The sequence below is a fragment of the Petromyzon marinus genome, unplaced genomic scaffold (assembly GCF_048934315.1).
Source record: "Petromyzon marinus isolate PM22_M1 ecotype Great Lakes invasive population unplaced genomic scaffold, UKy_Petmar_22M1.pri1.0 PM_G_Scaffold_176, whole genome shotgun sequence".
Taxonomy (NCBI): domain Eukaryota; kingdom Metazoa; phylum Chordata; class Hyperoartia; order Petromyzontiformes; family Petromyzontidae; genus Petromyzon; species Petromyzon marinus.
Genome location: NW_027422735.1, coordinates 79,582 through 102,873, shown reverse-complemented (window position 1 = coordinate 102,873; position 23,292 = coordinate 79,582). Strand labels below are relative to the sequence as shown.

General features: G+C 48.3%; 1 protein-coding gene and 1 long non-coding RNA gene across 2 annotated transcripts; both read right to left on the bottom strand.

Annotated features, from left to right (window-relative positions):
- Window positions 1-8,950: 8,950 nt before the first annotated feature.
- LOC142911265 (uncharacterized) lies at window positions 8,951-12,674 on the bottom strand. The gene is made up of 2 exons (XR_012933378.1): window positions 12,460-12,674; window positions 8,951-11,475 (listed from the first exon to the last, which is right to left on the bottom strand). It is a non-coding gene; the product is annotated as an uncharacterized LOC142911265 (long non-coding RNA).
- Window positions 12,675-13,155: 481 nt separating this feature from the next.
- On the bottom strand, window positions 13,156-16,602 carry LOC142911266 (tumor necrosis factor receptor superfamily member 11B-like). The gene is made up of 3 exons (XM_076060310.1): window positions 16,470-16,602; window positions 13,608-14,072; window positions 13,156-13,169 (listed from the first exon to the last, which is right to left on the bottom strand). Exons 2-3 carry the CDS (start codon window positions 14,047-14,049, stop codon window positions 13,156-13,158), a joined length of 456 nt encoding a protein of 151 aa, XP_075916425.1. The 5' UTR covers window positions 14,050-14,072; window positions 16,470-16,602.
- Between the last annotated feature and the right edge of the window lie 6,690 nt (window positions 16,603-23,292).

Sequence of the window (23,292 nt, the reverse complement as noted above, 5' to 3'; positions counted from 1 at the left end):
ACCCAGGGAGTTGCACACCTCCCGTAACAATCGAGAAGAACAATTCCGCCCCTGGTCTGCAGGAAGTTGTTCAGGAGCCCCCTTGTCCATGACGTAGCCGTGCAAGAACGTGTCCGCAATGGATGCGGCTGGCTGGTCTGGCAGAGGCGATGCCACCGGCCCCCGGAACAGGTATTCTACCCCGACCAGGATACATTTGTTTCCCCTCTGAGTGGCAGGGAACGGCCCGAGAATGTCCAGTGCGATGAGCTCATTGATATGAGACACCGTGATAGATCGTAACGGAGGCTGGGCCTGCCTCGTTGGTGGCTTGCGGGGTGTGCAATCAGTACAACCTTTTACCATGTGGTATACTTTGTCCGTCACCAAGGGCCAATAGAAGTCAACGCTTTAGTGTCAGCAAGGTTTCACGGATTCTGAGGTGCATTAATTTCTCATGGGACCACCCGGCGCGTGAGTTTACCCTGCAGAGCATTCGGCACCACCGTGCAATAACACTGCAGCTCTTCAACCCGTCTTATCAAAAGTCATTCGTGGAGGACTATTAGGGACATGCATCCCCGATGGCTTGCTTTTACTGCCTCTCGTACCAACGCGGTGGAGCAATTTCAACAGCGAGGCGTCCTCCATCTGGAGGCGTCCCCATTCAGCGCGCGTGAGACCCAACGTGCCGTCACCTACGTGCATCCGCCTCGGGTGGCGGCGCGTCGACAGATGCCACTACAGCACGTGGCAACCTCGCGCACGATGGCTTACGTCAACCAGCACCCATTAAGCACGCACGCTGGTCACTCGGTGGTAAACGGCCACCGAGGGGTCGGCGCGCTGACGAGGCCTTCGCGCGAGGCGACAAACGCGGCCTCCTCCCCCCACCCCCCCCCCACCGAAATCTCTGGCCCTTAGCAGCGAGCGTGTGGAGCGGTTTTGGGATTGTCGCGAACTTGGGGAACAAAGTGGTGATAATGACGTGAAACCCCGACAAAATTGGGAACTTCACCCACCGACTTGGGGGTTGGCCATGTGTGCACGCGCGCCGTTTTGTCGGGAGCCATGGCTAACCCGGACTCGCTAACGATGTGGCCCAAATACTGCATCGATGTTTGCAAGAGGTGGCACTTTTGCAAGTTTAAATTTGAGATTGGCTGCCTGCACTTTGGCAAACACGGACCGCAGTTGCTGCAAATGCTGCTGATACGTGTGCCCGAACATAATGACGGGCGTTCAATACTTCATGCTGCCTTAACGTGCACTTAGCCTGGCACAAGCGCCGTGGTGACGTCACTGACACTTGTGGCGAATGGCGGTTGTTGTTGTGTATAACCAGCAGGTGGGGTGTAACTGAGTCGCAGACATCTTAGGAGCAACACGATTATTAACTATTAACACAACACACTCCAAGCTATTAACACAACACACTCCAGGCTATTAACACAACACACTCCAGGCTATTAACACAACACACTCCAGGCTATTAACACAACACACTCCAGGGCTATTAACACAACACACTCCAGGCTATTAACACAACAAGCTCCAGGCTATTAACACAACACACTCCAGGCTATTAACACAACATACTCCAAGTATTAACACAACATACTCCAGGCTATTAACACAACATACTCCAGGCTATTAACACAACACACTCCAGGCTATTAACACAACACACTCCAGGCTATTTACACAAGATACTCCAGGCTATTAACACAACAAGCTCCAGGCTATTAACACAACACACTCCAGGCTATTAACACAACACACTCCAGGCTATTTACACAACACACTCCAGGCTAATAACACAACACACTCCAGGCTATTAACACAACACACTCCAGGCTATTAACACAACATACTCCAGGCTATTAACACAACACACTCCAGGCTATTAACACAACACACTCCAGGCTATTAACACAACACACTCCAGGGCTATTAACACAACACACTCCAGGGCTATTAACACAACACACTCCAGGCTATTTACATAACACACTCCAGGCTATTAACACAACACACTCCAGGCTATTAACACAACACACTCCAGGCTATTAAGACAACACACTCCAGGCTAGTAACACAACACACTCCAGGCAATTAACACAACACACTACAGGCTATTAACACAACATATTCCAGGCTATTAACACAAACACTCCAGGGCTATTAACACAACACCAGGCTATTAACACAACACACTACAGGGCTATTAACACAACACACTACAGGGCTATTAACACAATACACTACAGGCTATTAACACAACACACTCCAGGCTATTAACACAACACACTCTAGGGCTATTGACACAACAAACTCTGGGGTGGTGACCACCCAACTAACCACGCTACGGCAGAACTAGACACGGCTCCACTATCCCGGTCCGGACCAAAAGCTGGGTCCCGGACCACGTGGCTGGAGGCTTCTTCAAGCTTGACGTGGATCTGCTGCCTCTCCAACAGTAAGGGCCCCGAGCCCCTCCCAGGGCCCCCCCCCCTTATATGGGGCTGGCTCCGCCTCTTGCCCCGCCCACCTTCTAGAACTCTCTCGCCCTTGCCTGAAAGCTCTCGAGAGTTCTTCCCGGACCACGTGACCACCCATTGGCCCCCCTCCGCCGGTGGCCCCCCTCCAGTATAATCCGGTCACGCGTCCCCAGGTCAGCCAGAGGTACCACGCCCCCAACGTAACCCTGGCTGGGCTGACGCTCTCTCGCTCTCTCAACGGGAGCCACGGCGCTTAACCAGCGCTCACCCGAGCCCCCCACTAGGGCTGTGCTACACCACGTGTGTCCGGGGTGTACCCACGACAGTGTCCATCCCGCCGTGGCCTCGCAGGCCCGGCACCACACACAGTGACATCTCCAGTCGCCGCACCATTATACTTTTTATTTTGTTGATCATAACGCTTTAACTAACGTAGGGCGGGCTTGGGAGCGGCGTTGACGATGTGTTTTGGCGTTGCACCAACCCAGCACCTTTGCATTCAGAAGTTGGAGGTGCTTTGATTGTTACAGCGAGAGGTGGAATCATCACCGCCATGGGTTTAAGTGGGCACGGAGCCCGTCAAGGGAATGGGTAGGTAGAGGAATGGGGTTGGAGAGTATACACAACTTGCATTTCTAGTCATTTCAACAATTTATGGGCATGCGCATCATTAACAGTATCCTGATTGATGAGCAAAACAAAATCGCAATTTAATCGTGAATCTATTGTCATAAATGAGTCTGAAATATCAATAGTCATGCTCAAAACCGCATTCCTATTATAAAAAATAATTGAACTCCCATTCATGATGACAATTCCAATATGGTCATTATGATGCTCAGAATTACAGTTATATTCTCAGAATCATGAACATTTATTAAAACAGCGGTATGCTCAAAATGCAAATTGACCAATTTCAACATGTACACAATCAATTCCAAGATTCTAATCAAAGTAAGTCCTATGTATCGTGGTGTTTTCATGCTTATCCATTATTTGGGCCCCCCCCAAAAAAAAATATATACAAAAGTGTATTTTTATGTTTGCATGGTGTACAGTCTGGAAATTACCCACATGGCAAATTTCAAGCTTGGTGCGTATCGACAAGTACGCTAAACATTTTGAACAGACACACATTCACAACTTGCCTTTGATATATATGGAGATTGGTAATAAATTGTTAATTTAACTACTTTCATGTTGACGGATTAGAAATACGAATAGCACTGGCTCACCACGGGGCTTATCGCGTGGTATCTGGGCACTTTATTTGAAACGTAAACCCCACAGTTTGTGAGTACAATTCCTCGCAAGTTTCGTCCACAGAGACAGACAATGACGTTTCTAGGTAAGAGTAAGAAATGAATCTACGTGTCGAGGAGAGACGAGAGAGCCAAGAGGTCACCTCGGGAGACGGTGGCGGGGCGTCAACCTTAGTCACGTGACTGAAGGAGTGTGGGCGTGCCGCGCGTGTGTACCGTGCGTGTGTGTCGTGCGTGTGTATTGTGTGTGTGTACTGTGCGTGTGTGTGTACTGTGAGTTTGTGTGTGCGTGTGTACTGTGCGTGTGTGCACCGTGTGTGTGTACTTTGTGTCTGTGTGTACCGTGCATGTGTGTGTACTGTGCGTGTGTGTGTACTGTGCGTGTGTGTACTGTGTGTGTGTACTGTGTGTACTGTGTGTGCACCGTGTGTGTGTGCTGTGTGTGTGTGTAACGTGTGTGGCGGTAGTCTAGCGGTTAGCGCTACGCTGCTCTACGAACATAACGACCCGAGTTTGATTCCCGCTCACAGCCAACACCCAGTGACGATTATTTGAACCGGTTCTGGGCCTCCCCTAGGTCGAGTCAGCCTCAAATGAGTACCCGGTGCGGTGTGTAAATATCATTACTGGGGAGACAAAGGCGGTCGGGCACGGTGCTGGCCACCCACCCCCTCGTGTACCGTTCCGGCCTTCATAGGTGGTGCTGCTACTTGCTAACAACACTTGCCCCAACAGTCTGTTAAGGCTACACGGGGGATCTTTGTCTTTGTATCACCACCCAGGAGTCACGGAGCTTTTGAGGCTCCGAGCCACGTGGGGATCCACAACAGCGTGAGGCGGTGCCACTCAGGTGAGACTCGGGGATATGTGATTTCTAATCGATAGCCATCCGTCAGTTAACCCATCGCAACTGCTGAGACTGTCACGCGACTTCCTCCTTCCAGCGAGCCTTTGACGCTTCACGTGGCCTCAAAGTGTACACAGTGTGTACGTATACACAATAATGTCCACGTTGTTGTTGCTGAGTTCACGCACTCAAGGGAGGGGGCAATGGAAAATTAATCTAAATCAACTTAAACTCCATCCCCATGACCTCATCGGCATGAAGTGCCAGCTGGAGGTGTACCTCGCTAGTGACGTCATGTCACCAAGGTATTCACACTTCCCCAACCCCGTCCACGGCGCTCTTGAGCGTGACGTCACCTCCGCTTGGGTCACTGCCGATATCAATCCAGTGGCAATCCTTATTTGGGCAAAGCTACGCCGAGTGACTGGCGGTTCATTAACATAATGTATTTGAAGCCGTCGAGTGTTTATTGCGACGGGTTCAGCAGCCACGCCCCATCACTCGACATATGGGCCGGGTTCATTAACATAATTTATTCAGTTACAGTGCGGCTCATTGTGGGAGGGGCGTGTCCCTTACCGCGGAAGTGACGTCATGTTACCTGCTTACACGCGTGATGTCGCGAGGTAACAGGAGGCTGCCGATCTGCGCTTACACTGAAATCCGAGGTGAGAAATTCTCATGCTGGTGGTAGTGGTGGTTGTTGTTGTGGTTGTTGTTTACCAAGGTAGAGCCTCTCTCGTAGGGATGTCAGTTGAGTAGCAGCGAGCATGGGAATCGACGTCCAGGTTGGAACTTTACAACGCGGGGCCTAGCCACGCGGGGCCTTGCCTCCTGCCCTCGCCTGATTGCGTTCACTTTAATTATCTCGCTTAAGTTTAATTTGTCTTCACCCGGCTCGCCACTTTGTAACTTTGTTTTATTGTAAATATTCACACAGTTTTTATTTTCTTTTGTTACCAGGCCAAGCCCGCTTGAGCTGCTATACCGCTCTTGTTATCAGAAGCGACCTGCTCACAACAACACAAGGTGAGGCTTTGTCAACGTGTGTGAATGTTTTGACTTAAAACTTTGGTGACTGCAGGAATTAATATTCTTGGTTCTTTCGGTAAAGTCACGTAGATAGAAAATTAAATAAAAATAATAAAATAAATGAATAATTCCAAATAAAGCAAAAAACTCACGTCGTTTTGATCGCAACACAAGTGGTCTTTATTTAATGTAATTGTATTATCAGTTATTGTTAGTTTCTATCTACGTAACTTTACCGAAAGAAACAAGAATACGTGTGTCAATGTCTATCGGTCAAAGACACTCAGCGGAGAGACTCGCAAACTCCAAATATACAGCAGGCGTCAGGGTCGGGATCGAACCCACGACTTCCTGTATACCAGGTGAGGTAGTTAACATCTCACCACGGAGAGAGACACGCAAACTCCAGTTAGCCTCAGCTATGTTCGTTGATCCTCAATTCATTACTTGGTGGAGTGAGGAAGCATTCATGCCAAGCAGATGAAGGTGGCCAGGCGTGATTCTAGACACGCCACCACCTGTTTACCCAGTGACATTGTACAGTTTGTGTTTGCAGTAACGTCTATTAACTCTGTTGAATACGGAGGTTATAGCGTAACAATAGATTACTTTTGTTTTCCTCTGGAACTCTTTATAAGAATGGAAACAGGAGGTGAACACAGCACACACATGCAGCTGAAGTCGGAACTGTTCATCCCAGCATTTAAGGACATCTGAGCCTGGATTCACACCTCTAAGTTGCGATTGAACATTAATTTATGCATAACACAATTAGGATTGTTTTCAACACCCTTTGCTATGTCAGCTGAATTTAGCTGCAGTCAAGAAAGCTTTAAATCAAAATGTATATTCATATTCTTGGTTCTTTCGGTAAAGTCACGTTGAAGGGAAACAATAAAATAATAAAATATATATAAAACAATAAAATGCATAATTTATTATATATTCCCTTCAACGTGGTGACTTCACCGAAAGAACCAAGAATATGAATCGCCGCAGTCACGAAAGCTTTAAATCATAACTTTCTCGATCTCCGTTAAGCAACGCGAGAAACATCGTCACCAAACCGCCGGCAACAGGGTCGCCAATCCTTTACTTTGTGCACACGTCACGATGCCACGTGCACACGTCACGATGCCACGTGCACACGTTGTGTACACGTCACGATGCCACGTGCACACGTCACGATGCCACGTGCACACACGTTATGTACATGTCACGATGCCACGTGCACACGTCACGATGCCACGTGTACACGTCACGATGCCACGTGTACACGTTACGATGCCACGTGCACACGTCACGATGCCACGTGCACACGTTGTGTACACGTCACGATGCCACGTGCACACGGCACGATGCCACGTGCACACGTCACGATGCCACGTGCACACGTCACGATGCCACGTGCACACGTCACGATGCCACGTGCACACGTTGTGTACACGTCACGATGCCACGTGTACACGTCACGATGCCACGTGCACACACGTCACGATGCCACGTGCACACGCGTTGTGTACACGTCACGATGCCACGTGCACACGCGTTGTGTACACGGAACCGCCCCCGTTACCCGCCGGGTACGTGGCTACGAGTTTGCCGGAATGCTCGACGACCCTCGCCGCTCGTTCCCCGAGCTCCTTGGCCCGCCACCCAGTGGCGTGGGCTCTGTGGCGAGACCTTTGACGCCCACTTGTGCTGTGGCCGAAACGTCGTGATTTTTTATTGTTTCATTTTTTTTACCCGCGTGACTTTACCGAATAGAACCAAAGAGCGTGGATCCTCGCGGTCAACGAAAGCTTCCAATCTAGAATTGATAGCCTCTACGGGGAGGGTTTTCACCTATCTGTTAGAGCTTTTAACAGACAACGGGACAAGAAGTCACCTGATGAAGGCCGCTTGTGTTGTGGCCGAAACGTGGTGATTTTTTATTATTATTTTTTTTACCTGCGTGACTTTACCGAATAGAACCAAAGAGTGTGTGGATCCTCGCGGTCACTAAATCTTCAAATCTAGAATTTTTTTGCTCGTCTGCTTCGGCACCGTCGCCGCGGTACGTCGGGACTCGCGAGCGCGCCACGCCGCCTCACGGTTTGTTATTTAGGGTCGCGTTCCTTAATATTTGTTATTTGAGTGAGCCTCGAGATCTATTGTTTTCCCCCAATCGTTGACGCGGTTTCAACACCATTCTCGAATTTGCGCGGCGCTCTGGTTTTGTGCGTGCGGGCGCGTCGAAGGATTATCGACTTATTTCCACGTCAGCTAAAGTTTCCACAGCCGCGTAATTTGCAACGTTCCGCGCGTACGAGCTTGTCGCCCCGATCGCACGTTTGCCGCCGCGCGATTCGTCCGAAACGCTAAAATAAACAACCGCCGGATGAACCGATAGCGCTTACATCACTCACTCGTCCTCACTCACACTCCCCTCTCTCACTCTCTCTCACTCACTCGTCCTCACTCGCTCACTCATCCACCAACATCGGGGCCGGATTCGGGCGTGGGGGGGGGGGCTTCAGGGGCTGCAGCCCAGGGGCCTCGTCCAGCTGAAGCGCCTCCAGAGACGAAGTGAAAAGTGATTTCAGTTGCGCATGCCGAATTTTATTCGTCGTTAGCCTTGTAAAAAAAAATACTTTTTATTTTTCTTTAACTTTGTGTTCCTTTTGAACATTTTTACCGGGGGGCCTCACGGTACCTGTAGCCCAGGGGGCTTACACAATCTTAATCCGGCTCTGTCTTCAGTGAACTCCTATTAGTATTTGCCCTAACACGCTGTTAAGGCTGGGGGGGGGGGCTACTGGGGGGTGTGGGTTCTGTTCTTGTAAGCGCACGGGAAGGGTGCGGGGTGCTCGCGTAGCCTTAGAGATTAGGTCGTGCAGGTCAAGAGGTCACGCGCGGGGGAATCACGTGGTGAGGCGCGGCCACGTGTCTACCCCAACTGGCGATCTTCCCATCAGCATCGGGGCCCCTGACTTGTCGCGGTGAACTTTCGAGGGCCCACCACAACTCTACGCACACTGCCTCCTCTCTCTCGCTATGGTAGAGTTGGCTTCAGGACGACCGTAACTCCTCTCAAGACAATATCATATTACCGTGGAGGCGTCCTGGTGAGTTTGGCCAGGGCGGCACGGCGATAAGGGGGCGATAACCGATGAACGCAGACGGGGCGGTAAGATCACAGCTCACGGGCAGAAAAAGCTCGGTGGCTTTTTTGCCACCGCAGCCACGATTGAAGGGAGGTATTCAGCCGGAAAACGACAGATCGTAGCTGACGACGTATTTGCGGATTTCGGATCCGCTCCGAATTGGCGAGGAATTTTGAACGCGCATCCATTTCGTGCAACTTTTATTCATAGGTTTCAACAGTCGACACGTAACCATCCGTGACAATTACAGAAACACATTGAACATTCCAAAAAAAGTCGTGCGCGTGCACACGTCATGTGACGTGTGTGCACACGTCATGTGACGCGCACGCACACGTCATGTGATGCGTGTGCACACGTCATGTGATGCACGTCACACGTCATGTGACGCGTGTGCACACGCAACTATAAAAATACTGTGCTGTCAACAAACATGTGGAGGGACTGCGTTAACCAGTCCCCCAGTACTTAGAGGTACATTACGCTCCGCTTCAGAAATGTTTCTCGAGAAATCTCACCAACGAAATATTTTTTTGTTATTTTGTGTTTACATCAACACTCTTCTGGGATCTTTGACGAGCCATATCCTCGTGTATCCTTATTGTTCTTGTATAAAGCCCTCATTGGATTGATTGTAAGGATATTTGGTGCAATAAACACAGCGGTGGAATAATACAAAAAGAAGGATTTACCCTTACTGGCAATAAGGCGGCAGGTGTTAAGATGTTCAAACACCAAATGGACCCCTGTTACAAGGCATCCAGTCTGCATTAACCACACATACTTGCGGTAAACCGCTCAAACAAATATACTTCGGTAATGTATGCATTGCCCTTTAAGCTGATTGGCCTACACAACAACATGGACTCTTACGATGGGTGTATCTCACACTCTCTGGGTGCAGTGCCTCCTGCTAATAATTCCTCACTCCCAAGCCAGCACGCGTTCTAGGGAAACGTTGAGAGCCCTGCTTGTAGGAGAGATTGTGAATACTGCTGAAATATATTTCCATTCTCTCTTCACGTGAAACACAAATGCTTGTACTGGTAGGAACCTCCTGGTTATTACACTACCAGCCCACAGGGGATTATTGTGTCCGTCCGTCGTGCATCCAAAAATGGGAGGGGAGGGGCTGGATGGGGAGGGAGGGTCTGGGTGGGGAGGGGAGGGTGGGGAGGGGCTGGGTGGGGAGCGGCTGGGTGGGGAGGATGGGGCTGGGTGGGGGGTGGGAGGGGTGGGACTGGGTGGGGAGGGGCTGGTCACCACGTGGTGCCCTTATAAAACTCAACGTTTTACCTACTCACACCGGCTTGTGCCCGCCCTCACAGTCGGACCTATTTGTGGAATACACCATGTGGTGGTGCCGCCGTTGACCCTGGCCATTGACCGAGCAACCCAACGTTCCTACCAGCTCCCTCCGCAGGAATGTGTTTATCGATGAACCTTCTTCAAATCAGGGATTTTTGTAACATTTTAGCTGTCACAGTGGTCGCTGTTCGTAACTACGCCGTACTCTTCTGCACCTTATAGCAGGGCAAACTGTCTGAAATGTTCAGCGATTAAAGGTTTCAGTCGTGAGGAAGCGTTTGTTAATAATGTGGGCTTATTAAAGTTAGTCACTGTTATGTTGTCCCCAAAGCAGTTTGTGGCATGCGATAACCTTAATGTGTGTCCTCTGTTACAAGCTACGTCTCAATTTACGGATTGAAATTTAATTAATCATACCTCATCATCACCACTCATCGTGTAATTATTTAACCCTCTACAGTCAATTTAATTAATGCGATGAGTGTTCTATATTGGATAATTTAGAGGGCTTCAATCGACGGGCTTGAAAGACTCCGGCTACAGCTTATATAAAACTGTCATCTCTTTCGCAAAAATGTTTCTGCAGTTTGCCCAACGGCCCACAGAAGCATGTCACGCGGAACTACCACCAGGAGCCACGGCTTCCCTACGCGCATGGCGATCCAACCAACATTTTAAATTCTGAAACCCAGAATTATTCGACAAATCAACTTTAAGATTTTGATTTAAAGCTTTCGTGACTGCAGTAATTCATATTCTTAGCTCTTTCGGTAAAGTCACGTTGAAGGGAAACAATAAAATAATAAGTTATATGTTTAATTATTTTATTGTTTCCCTTCAACGTGACTTTACCGAAAGAGCTAAGAATACAACTTTAAGATGGCAATTTTTGCGCAGTCAACTCGCCGAACTTAAGAACCCAATATAATCACGGCTGGGCAGCTGAAACATTGATTTAAATGGTTGCTATATCAATGTTTCTGAGCCCTCACGCTCGGTTCGTGACTACTACAACACGACCATTTAAAAGACCCTTCCCCCGCCCCCCCACCCCCGTCTTGTTCGACCAGGTCTTTCTCCGCAACGGCGAACCGTGCATCCTCACCGACCCTCCTCCCGGCGGGGCGGTCTCCTTGCGCAAACCCGGAGCAGCAGCTTCAAGTGCTTCTCTAGCCTCCTCCCCCCCTGCTTCCCGCGCCCACGCCGCCGCCGCCCCGCGTCGCCCACGGCGACGAGCAGCAGCTCCCGGACGTGGGCGGCCTTCCCTGCGCCGCGGCGGGCCAGGCACGACAGGAGCAGGCGGCGGACGCCGCCCGCGAACCGCAGGGTCGCGGCGTCGCACGGGCCCTCCGGCCGGGGCGGCGGACGAGGTGGCGGCGACGGCGACGGCGGCGGAGGCTCTGCAGCGGAAGGAAGGGAGAGAGATGTAAAGCACGTTGTTCCGAGATCACCTTTCGCAAGGTGGACGAGCCAGCTCGTTCGCCAATTGGGAGGCGCGGGCGTCGTGCCAGCTTGCAGTCAGGCGACCGAGATCCGTTCCTGGTTGGCGACTCAGAAAATTCTAGATTTAAAGTATTCGTGACTGCAAGGATCCATACTCAGCTTAAAGGTCGCAGTCTGAGCGTGGCTGTGTTTCACTCCAGCGCTGTCCTCGAGACAGCCCGGTCCCTTCACCTGATGAAGGCCGCTTGTGTTGTGGCCGAAACGTCGTGATTTTTGTTTTATTTTTTACCTACGTGACTTTACCGAATAGAACCAAAGAGTATGGACTCAGAAAATGCTTCCATAGCCAGCAAGACCGCGTCGGCGTACCTCTCGCTGTGCTACCAGTCGGTCACGCGCCATCGCGTGGAATTTAGCGCCTCGTTCAAGTGGCGAACGTTCCTATCGTTTTCTATTCCTGCAACGTGGAGAATGAACCGGCGACCTCTTCACGATTACGTTAGAATTTCCCAAAGACGTACACGCACACACACATCCAAAATGCGCTGCGGTTGTAGTAGTCTTTTTAAACGGATAAATACGTGACCGTGGACCAGATTGCGAACGCGTGTCCAACCCGGTTCTTTCGGTAAAGTCACGTTGAAGAGAAACTATAAAATAATAAAATATATATAAAACAATACAATTCTCACGACCGTTGTTTTTTTCACACCTGATGATGACTGCTTGTGTTACGGTCGAAACGTCGTGAGAATTTTATTGTTTTATATTTTTATTATTTTATCGTTTCCCTTCTACGTGGTGACTTTACCGAAAGAACCAAGAATATGAATCCACTGCCGTCACGAAAGCTTCAAATTAAAATTTGATGCCGTCGATCTACGGTTGTCGCTAAAACGACGCGTCCGTGTGGAAAAAAAAGCGAGCGAGAGAGCGGTCACCTGCCAGCCCCGCGTCCCTGCGCTCGCGACTCCGCGCGGGCGCCCGCCGCCGGTGGGAGGACCAGCAGAGCGCGTCGTGCGTGGAGGCCCCGGGCAGCAGCTCCACGGAGCCCGGGCCGGAGCAGTTTGTGTGCGGGCGGCACGGGGCGTCCGCCGACGCCTCGGAGGAGAAGAATCCCCGAGGGCACGGGGCGCAGCGCGTGTCTTCGCGCGGGGATCCTGCGGAACAACGGAGACGCGAGACGGGGGGGGGGGGGGGGGGGGGCGCACGGGCAGGCAGAGACGCGGGACAAAATGTAGAGATGCGTAGAGAGAGAAAGAAAGATGAGAAGAGAATAGGCATAGATTTCGGTTTAAAGCTTTCGTGACTGCAAGGATTCATCTTCTTTGGTTCTTTCGGTAAAGTCACCACGTAGAATGAGAATAAAATAATAAAATAACACAATAAAATTCTCGCGACGTTTCGGCCACAACATAAGTGGCCTTCTTCATTGTAGCTCTGTCGTCCCGACAGGTTTGTTCTTTTCACCTGAAGGCCACTTGCGTTGTGGCCGAAACGTTGTGAGAATTTTATTGTGTTATTTTATCATTTTATTCTCATTCTACGTGACTTTACCGAAAGAACGAAAGAAGAATAGGCATAAATTGGCGCTGGGAGATAGCTGGGAGATAGGAGAGTGGAGATAAGATTCCCCCCTACTTGACGAGCACTGGCCGGCGGGGCACAGTAAATACGTTTACAAATGAATGATCATCAAAGGAGTGAAAGTAGGAACCAATTGTTTTCTGAGTGGGGTAGAAATCTCGCGCTGCGCGCGAAGGAGCTCTGTCCCGATGGGCGCAGGAGATTGTTCCAATCTCCAGCGCCCAACAGGAATAATGCGCGAACGATTTAACCTCTAGCCAATGAATAAAGAATGCATGAACGGGGAGTTTGGGCGTTCGTGCGTTTTTCGCCGCAGGGATCTGTTGACGGGGGAGGCCACGCGGAACGAACCCTCATCGATTCAACTAATTAAATCGGACGCGACGATTGAGCGGCGTCTTTGGTCACGAGCGAATCGATCGCCGGACGAATGGCAACGACACACGTGGTGTAGCCCAGCCCCTCCCCGCCCCCCCTGCCCCGCCCCCCACCCCGCGCGTGCCTTTGGTGACGACGCCGTGCCCGGCGGCGCAGCCGCTGTGCCGCTCGCAGAACTCCTGCGGCAGCGTCAGGAAGGTGCCCGGCTCGCACTCGCACACGCGGTCGTGCGTGGGGCTGCACTCCTTCGCGAGCCGCTGGCCCTCCTTGCACGGCGGGCCGCAGTAGAGACACCGGTCCAGGGAGTTCCAGAACTGTGTGTAGTGGCGCGGTGGGCACGGCGTGCAACGCGCCTCCACGTCGGACGCGTCCTCCAGGAGGAGCTGTTGCTGCTGCTGCTCGCTGGCCTTGGTGGAACACGGCAGCGAGACGTGGTGGCCCGGGGGACACAGCCCGCACGGCGGCTGGGACGGTGAAGGCATCGGCGAGACGTCTGCCGACGCCGCCGCCCCCGTCATCACCACCAGCAGCAACGTCGTCGTCGTCGTCATCGTCGTCATTGTCATCGCTAGCGTAGCCCCGATGCGATCTGCGAGGGGGGGGGGGTGCGGGAGGAGCGCGCACGTTTTGTGTTTAAGCACAGGCGGGCGGGAGATGCCGTGCATCGCGTTACATCGCTGGTGCGTCGTCACCAGCGACCGGTGAGAGACGGCCGTGGGTTGGCGGGAGGGTCTTCATCTCCGCCAAGGATCGAGCGTGGCTGACGACAACGATGACCGCGTGGCTGACGACAACGATGACCGCCGCGTCGAGATCAGCAAGGCGGGGGGGGCGGTATCATCGCCGACCATTCGATGGGCACCGATGCGATCACCACAATTGTTGTTCGGCAAAGAGACGGACCGCGCGGGGGCGCAACGAGACGAACGGAAAACCGCAGAGTTCAAACGCGAGTTCACAGACAACGGGGATAAAACAATGAGACAAATGATACATTACTCATTGTGTTTTTTCGGTAAAGTCACGTGTGTAGGAATACCATAACATTATATTAAAACAAATCAATCACGATGTTTCGACCGCAACACAAGCGATCCTCATCAGGCATAAGAAACGAATCACGGAGGCAAATATAACAAGGAGAGACGAGAATTCAACAAACCTAAGGAAAATTACGTGATACACAACCAGTCAGGTAAACAACACAGACACTTACCTGGCGGACCACGAATTTCAGAAGAGTGTTAAATTTCGTGTTCAACCTCTGGATTGAACATACCAGCATAGACAGAGTGAACAAATACGAGGTACAAGTCAGAAATACAGAGACACCAAGAGGCAAGGACGGACAGAGAAGTGAGGTCGGATGAAACGGAAGCCTTACATAAGAAGTGAAGGTGGGGGGAGGGGCCAGAGAGAAAGGACGGGGCAGGAGGAAACGTCGTGATTTATTTGTTTTAATATAACGTTATGGTATTCCTACATACGTGACTTTACCGAAAAAACCAATGAGTAATTTATGCAGTCACAGAAGCTTTAATTCTTTATTAACACACTTCTACGGGGAAGTTACCTTTACGTCGTGATTGATTTATTTTAATATAACGGTATGGTATTCCTACATACGTGACTTTACCGAAAAAAACAGTAACTAATTTATGCAGTCACGAAAGCTTTAATTCTTTATTAAATAATCCATTCTTCTGGAATCTTCTCGACACAATCGGATCGTGGTGGTGGTGGGGGGGGGGATGAGAGGACGGGGATCTTGGGACATCGAGGTGGGGGGAGGGATACGGGGAATGTTTGGTGGCGAATGCGAGGTTGCCTGCAGAGTGGATCGCCACATCCTGCCGCACAGAGAGACATCAGCAGGGGACTCAAGCCCCAAGCCTGGGGCAGTGTCGCGAGCGACTTCGGCATTTCGCCTTGGCGAAACGCTACAATCACGTATTCCAATCACGGCTCCAACTCTTTATCAATCGCACGATTTGTAATAATAATAGGGTTTTTCCCCTTTTTTTCTGGCAACAAAACTGAAACCTTTTAACAAGGAATCATGTCTACTGCATTAACCACAATACCTGCAGTCAAAATGCAAACAAAAAACATACTATGATAATATATGTGGCATTGTCCCTTAGAAAGAAAGCCGTCCCTTGGTGTGGACCAACCAGTTTCAAGGTCAATGCATTATATATTATCATAGTATGTTTTTTGTTTACATTTTGACTGGAGGTATTGTGTAAAGTCACCACGTAGAATGAGAATAAAATAATAAATTGATAAAATAAAATAACAATAAAATTCTCACGACGTTTCGGCCACAACACAAGTGGCCTTCATCAGGTGAAGGGACGAGACTGTCTGGAGGACAGCGCTGGAGCAAACAAAGCCAAGCTCAGACCGCGACCTTTAAGCTGTGTGAGAAGCAACAGAGTGCCTTGACAAAGGAATTAGCATAGAATTTAGCATTGAAACGGCTTGTGTTGTGGCCGAAACGTCGTGAGAATTTTATTGTTATTTTATTTAATCAATTTATTATTTTTATTCTCATTCTACGTGTTGGTGACTTTACCGAAAGAACCAAAGAAGATGAATCCTTGCAGTCACGAAAGCTTTAAATCGAAATTCCGACTGGTGCTTTTTAATCGATTTGTGTACACGCCACGAGGCTCTCTCCGCTCGCCGCGTTCACCGCGGCAGGGAGTCAAACTTCGGCCCCCACTGTCTCAGGTCACGCTCGATGTACCCAAAGACAAAGATCCCCCGGGTAGCCTCCGGCAAGACCGCCGGGGGCAAAGCGCTGCCGGCGAGCAGGGCCGCGAAGGCCGGGGAAAGGTTGCACGAGGCGGGAGGGCGGACCAAGCGCCAGGGCCGCACCCGACGAGGAGCTCACTCGAGGCCGAGTCGACCACCGGGGGGCACGGCCAGGAACGGCGCGGGCGTCCCCACCGCTCCATCCTCGCCGCGTCCCGTCTCTTACCTCGGGGGGGGGGGCGTGGAGGCGGTGCGGAGCCCCGGGCGACTGTGGAGTGGAGTCATCCTTCGGATGTGCCGCTCGCCACTCGCTCGCTTCTCGTCGACTTGTGGGAAACTCCCCACCCCCACCACCACCCCCACCCCACCCACGTGCTCAGCCACCGAACAGCAGAGCCAAGGGGCGTGGGCGGAAGTGACGGGCGTGGGCAGGAAGTGAGGCGTGGGCAGGAAGTGAGGCGTGGGCAGGAAGTGAGGCGTGGGCAGGAAGTGAGGCATGGGCGGAAGTGAGGCGTGGGCAGGAAGTGAAAGTTGACGGGCGTGGACGGAAGTGACGTAAATGGGCGGAAGTGAGGCGTGGGCAGGAAGTGAGGCGTGGGCAGAAAGTGACGGGCGTGGGCAGGAAGTGAAAGTGAGGGGCGTGGGCGGAAGTGATGTGTGTGAGCGGAAGTGTGTGTGGGGTGGGGGGGACAGGGGGGGTGATGCTCATTGCTGTGGCTTGTCACGTGTTCCGTAATGTAAGGACCAAGTCAGTCCTTACGCTTTGGTTCTTTCGGAAAAGCCACGTGACTTTACCGAAAGAAGATTTTATTTTATACGTAGGTATAAAATAAAATATATTTTTTATTTTATACCTACTACGTGACTTTACCGAATGAACATTTTATTTTATACGTAGGTATAAAATAAAATATATTTTTTTTATATTCTACCTACTACGTATGGATTCCTGCAGTCACGAAATCTTTAAATAAAGATTGAAGTCAGTCCTTGATTGACCCACTGCTGGATGGTGGTCACGGTCACTTCACCCCTTCCGCACGCCGTTGTTGTCGGTCGTGATGGTGGTGGTGGGGGGGTGATTCACCATATTTGACCACTCTGGCCAGTGGGGGCTGGTGAAGTGTGGGGAGTGAAGGGTAGGTGGGTCGGTCCAGGACCGGTTCGAATATTGCCACTGATGCGCGCCGCCGTGGGCGGTGAATCGAACCTGGGCGGTGTGCTAACCACTGCGCCTCCGCTCCACTCGGCTCATGCGGCAATAAACATTTTAAATGTCAAACTCGCAACCTGATGACGGTTATAATTACCCACGACAGCAAAACGTTTAACAACACCGTGGCCTTAGAATGTTTAAACGTATATATTCTTAGCTCTTTCGGAAAAGTCACGTTGAAGGGAAACAAAATAATAAAATATATGATAATTTTATTGCGTTATTTTATTAATTTATTATTTTATTCTCGTTCTACGTGACTTTACCGAAAGAACCAAAGAAGATATATTATTTTATATATTTTATTATTTTATTGTTTCCCTTCTATGTGACTTTACCGAAAGAGCTAAGAATATGAATCACTGCAGTCACGAAAGCTTTAAATCAAAATGTTTAAACGTGTATGCAGTCGGCGGCGTTTCAGGCAATGACTCTTTAATTGTGCGTAAAAATAAAAGAGGCGAGCGATGGGAGTTGGGGTACGAAGGGAAACGCCAGCGGTGTTGACAATCTCTCTGCTGCTCGTGTTGAGGGAAGTTCGTCTGGCTGCTTTGACATTTACTGATGACGTCCGGCTGCATCAGAGGCTCAAATGGCATACATTGTCCTTGACAACAACAAAAATCCATTTCAACTTACACGTAATTATATTAATATTTCCTCCCTTGCAGGTTTGCACTCATTTTATAAAGAGACGTATATACGCACACACGTACGTGTGGGGTGAAACGTTCCCCGGGGGAATACAGGAATGCCTTCAGATGCGTCAGCTGTGATTTCACTCCATTCCGGTGTTCCACATTAAAGAGAGAGACGTCCCTGTAGGATCTTGGTGTGTGGCTGTGGACCAATCTTAGCACGCAAACTCGACAACAAAATAACACAATAAAAGTCTCACAACGTTTCGGCCACAACGCAAGCGGCCGTCTTCAGGTGAAAGGTACAGACCTAACGGGATGACAGACATTGAAGCTCTGTTGTCCCGACAGGTCTGCACCTTTCACCTGAAGACGGGCGCTTGCGTTGTGGCCGAAACGTCGTGATAATTTTATTGTGTTATTTTATTATTTTATTCTCATTCTACGTGACCTTACCGAAAGAACCAAAGAAGATGAATCCTTGCAGTCACGAAAGCTTTAAAGCGAAATTTAAACTCGACGTTTTAATTTAGGCAGGAATTCTGGAAAGGCTGCAACAACCGGGGGGTGGGGGGAGAGTAAACCACCCCAGGTGGCTGTGGTTGCAGGCCGGTTTGATCCCCTACGCTCAACATTACGAGAGAGATTTAACACAGTATACACTGTGTGTATACACACACTGTGTGTATACTGTGCGTACACTGTTTGTGTCCGCATTGAACCGAACCCCCGGCAAGGCCATCTATTTAATGACGAGAGAAAATTCACACGAAATGTCCTTTTCAATGAAGTCTTCCACATGTAAATTGATACAAGCTTTTAATGAAGAAATAAAATCATCTAATTCAAAACACAACACAATTCAAAGATGTTTCATTTTAAAACTTCAAAACGGAGCATGGGGTATTTGCGTGAATGCGTCCTTCGTGTGCAAATGTTGTGACTTTCCTGGCCTGAAGGCCATCAATGTGTTGGACCCTTATTGGTGCACAATGTCTCAACAACAGCAGTGGGGTTTGCTTCAATAGGTACGAACATCCAGACGTCAATCAGCAAGGAGCACTTCTAGTCCCAGTTAGACAAAATCTACGTCAACACGTAAGACAAAACTACAATTCGTGTTGTAAAGAATGTACCTCCTCCTATACGTGTAACTTTTAAGTGGTTTGCCTTGTGACTGATGAATGATCCGAGTGTGCTACCTATTTCAAAGACGATGAGTTGCTCCAGAGGCAGCCGCTTCGTGAAACACAAAAGTACCCTTTGACCTGTATCACAAGAACAACGGGTTTCACCCGAGTTCTCTGTACAGGCTGCTTCCAAAACACACACACTTTGTCCTAACATCACATATTCAATGTGTGACCCTCAGATAAAATGTTACATGCACAATCAGAAAAGTATTCATTCAGTTTAACACGTAGGCTTTCGCGACCAAACGCAGTTAAAATAACACATCACATAAAGTCTTCTAAAGCTAACCAAATACTACACAAAGCTAGCGAATTATTATTAATAGAGAAAATACAGCACAATAGGAGTAAATTATCTTACATTTCGGAATCGCTAAAGCAGTTACACTTAGATATAAGCAATAGTGTATCTATGCATTATTGGAATATAATCGATAACATAACACAACAACCGGCTGATAATGTGTTTCAACTAACAAAAACTAACCCAATTAATAAATTTTCTAGACTACATAATAAACAAATCCCTACTAAAAACCAAAAATTTAAAAAACAAAACCGTACTGAACTTGACTAACACTGTATTAACCGGTGACATGGTCTCTGTCCTTTCTAAAGGCCTTAACTTTGCCATTACCCCACGCACAATTCTAGTGGATGAGATAATTACTGAGGTAGAATCAGCAGTTAGACTCCTTCCACATAATGAGGCAGATATGACTAGACATGAGGTTGCTAAAATAATTGAGAATAGCAAAGTTCCAAAAGTAAATATTAGCTCTAACGAGGCAAAAGCCTTAATAGAGCTGCGTGTAAACAAGGAAATCCAAATCCTAGCAGCTAATAAAGGCCGCAATACTGTAGTGATGTCACGAGCCGATAATAAAATTAGAAATTTACTAGAGGAAAGTACCTCATTAAAATTAAACGAGATCCAACTAATACTTTAGAATGTAAGACCACTGCAATAATTGCAAATTCATTAATCCCTAAAAATGAGCAATACCAAATTAAGCCAAGGGCCTCAAAACCACCTAGACTCTATGGGCTACCAAAGATTCATAAAATCGGCATCCCATTACGACCCATAGTCAGTACAATTGGCTCTTCCACATATCAATTAGCAAAATATATAACCAAACAAATACAGCCCTACATCGGTAGGACATCTTCATTCATAAAAAAATCAGAACATCTTGTGAATGTGATTAAAGATATTAAACTTACTCCTGATGATATTCTGGTAAGTTTTGATGTGATTTCTCTATTCACTAAGGTTCCAGTGGACGAATCGCTTAAATTACTTGATACACTAGTAAAGAATACCAGTTTACCAAAAGATATTCCGAAACTTGCTGCCCATTGTTTAAATAACACTTACTTCTTATGGAGAGGGGATTTCTTTAAACAAAAGGAAGGAGCAGCAATGGGTTCTCCTTTATCCCCTGCTATAGCAAATTTGTACATGGAAAACTTTGAAATAAGAGCACTTGCCTCGAGCACATTAAAACCATCCTTTTGGTTTAGATATGTGGATGACACTTTGGTTGTCTGGCCACATGGTAAAGATACACTTAATGATTTTCTAAATCATCTCAATGCACAAAACCCGGCCATCCAGTTCACCATGGAAATGGAGGTGAATAACACACTCCCATTCCTAGATATTTTGCTTGGACATGGCCTAAACGGTAAAATAACACACAGCGTTTACAGAAAGCAAACGCACACTGATGCCTATCTGAATGCAGAATCACATCATCATCCAGCTCAGAAATCCTCTCTTATCAAGACGCTCATACATCGGGCTAAAACAGTGTCAGATGGTGAGAGTCTAGTGAGAGAGATTAAACACGTTAAAGACGCACTACGACAGAATGGCTACAATAATGCTCAAATTAACAGAGCACTGAATGCCAAATCACGATCGCAAAGCAATACTGCTGAAAGCGACCAGATTGTTAAAACAATAAAAATTCCATATATCTCAGGAGTAACTGACAAATTAGCCCGTGTTTTGCAAAAGCAAAACATTACAGTAAGATTTGGTACAGTACACAAAATTCAAAAACTAGTATCTTGCACTAAAGAAGCATTACCTAAATTATCAACAGAAGGTGTATATCGGATTTTTATGTGGCAGATGCTACATTGGACAGACGGGATGTAACATCAGCGTAAGACTAAAAGAACATCAGAGAAATATTAAATTATCTCAAACACAACTGTCGGCAGTGGCAGAACATGCTTGTCAACAAGGACACTCAATTGATTTTGACAATGTTGCAGTGTTGTGTAAAACTAATTATTACTGGCAAAGACTAATTAGAGAATCCATTGAAATTGAGAGGAATAAGAATAACTTTAATCGCTCTGACAGCTACAGGCTTAGTGCGGCCTGGAAGCGTATTATTAAATAAAACACATTACACTTTGATTTAAAGCTTTCGTGACTGCAGTGATTCATGTTCTTGGCTCTTTCGGTGGAGTCACGTTGGGGGGGAAGCAATAAAATAATAGAATATCTATGTGTGTTGTTTTGTTGTTTCCCTTCGGCGTGGCTTTGCCGAGGAAGCTAAGAATATTAATGCACATTACAATTCCTTATAGGGGAAACACATACTAATTAATGGATTACTAACATAGCATATAATCACTAACACACATTACAACTAATTACATTCTTGTCATTAAAGGCCTATGACAAAGGTGCATCTATTGGAGCGACATCGTCTCAAGCTTACACATCTAACGGGTCTCCACTTGACTTTGTATTGTCTCGGAAGAAGTCCACCCACACCTCCACTTCCACAAACTGCTGGGAGTTGCCTCGCTCTGCCTCACAGTCAGAATTCTCCTCCTGCTTCACGTTGCCTCCATCGATGTGAAGGTCCCATTTTGGAGTTGAATCTTCATCTTCACATTTTACCTTCACTTCTTCGCTCTTCACCATCACTTCTTCACATTTCACCTTCACTTCTTCACTCTTCACCATCACTTCTTCACATTTCACCATCACTTCTTCGCTCTTCACCATCACTTCTTCGCTCTTCACCATCACTACTTCACTGTTCACCATCACTTCTTCACATTTCACCATCACCTCTTCACATTTCACCTCGATACCTTTACAAGTGTCCAAGCTGGGATTTTCTTCCGGTTCGTGTTTCATGAGGGATGGGCTCATTGCGGCACTTTGACTTTCACAAGCTGATTTCAGACTCTGACTCCGCTCCTTGTGGATCTTCTGATGCTTCTGTGTTCTCTGGTGTACTTGAAGATTTGATGAATGTGCAAATGCCTTCCCGCACACACTGCACTTGAAGGGTTTCTCTCCCGTGTGTGTACTCTGGTGTGTTTTAAGAGCAGATGAATCTGAAAATGTCTTCCCACACACACTGCACTTGAAAGGTTTCTCTCCCGTGTGTGTTCTCTGGTGTGTTTTAAGAGCAGATGACTGTGAAAATGCCTTCCCACACACACTGCAACTAAAGGGTTTCTCTCCCGTGTGTGTTCTCTGGTGTGTTTTAAGAGTAGATGAATCTGAAAATGTCTTCCCACACACACTGCACCTGAAGGGTTTCTCTCCCGTGTGTGTACTCTGGTGTGTTTTAAGAGCAGATGAATCTGAAAATGTCTTCCCACACACACTGCACTTGAAAGGTTTCTCTCCCGTGTGTGTTCTCTGGTGTGTTTTAAGAGCAGATGACTGTGAAAATGCCTTCCCACACACACTGCACCTAAAGGGTTTCTCTCCCGTGTGTGTTCTCTGGTGTTTTTTAAGAGTAGATGAATCTGAAAATGTCTTCCCACACACACTGCACCTGAAGGGTTTCTCTCCCGTGTGTGTTCTCTGGTGTGTTTTAAGAGCAGATGAATCTGAAAATGTCTTCCCACACACAGTGCACTTGAAGGGTTTCTCTCCCGTGTGTGTTCTCTGGTGTTTTTTAAGAGTAGATGACTGTGAAAATGCCTTCCCACACACAGTGCACTTGAAGGGTT

Bases quoted from the DNA above. Each gene is read 5' to 3' on its own strand.
- LOC142911266 (XM_076060310.1), bottom strand. From the start codon at position 14,049: ATGACAATGACGACGATGACGACGACGACGACGTTGCTGCTGGTGGTG.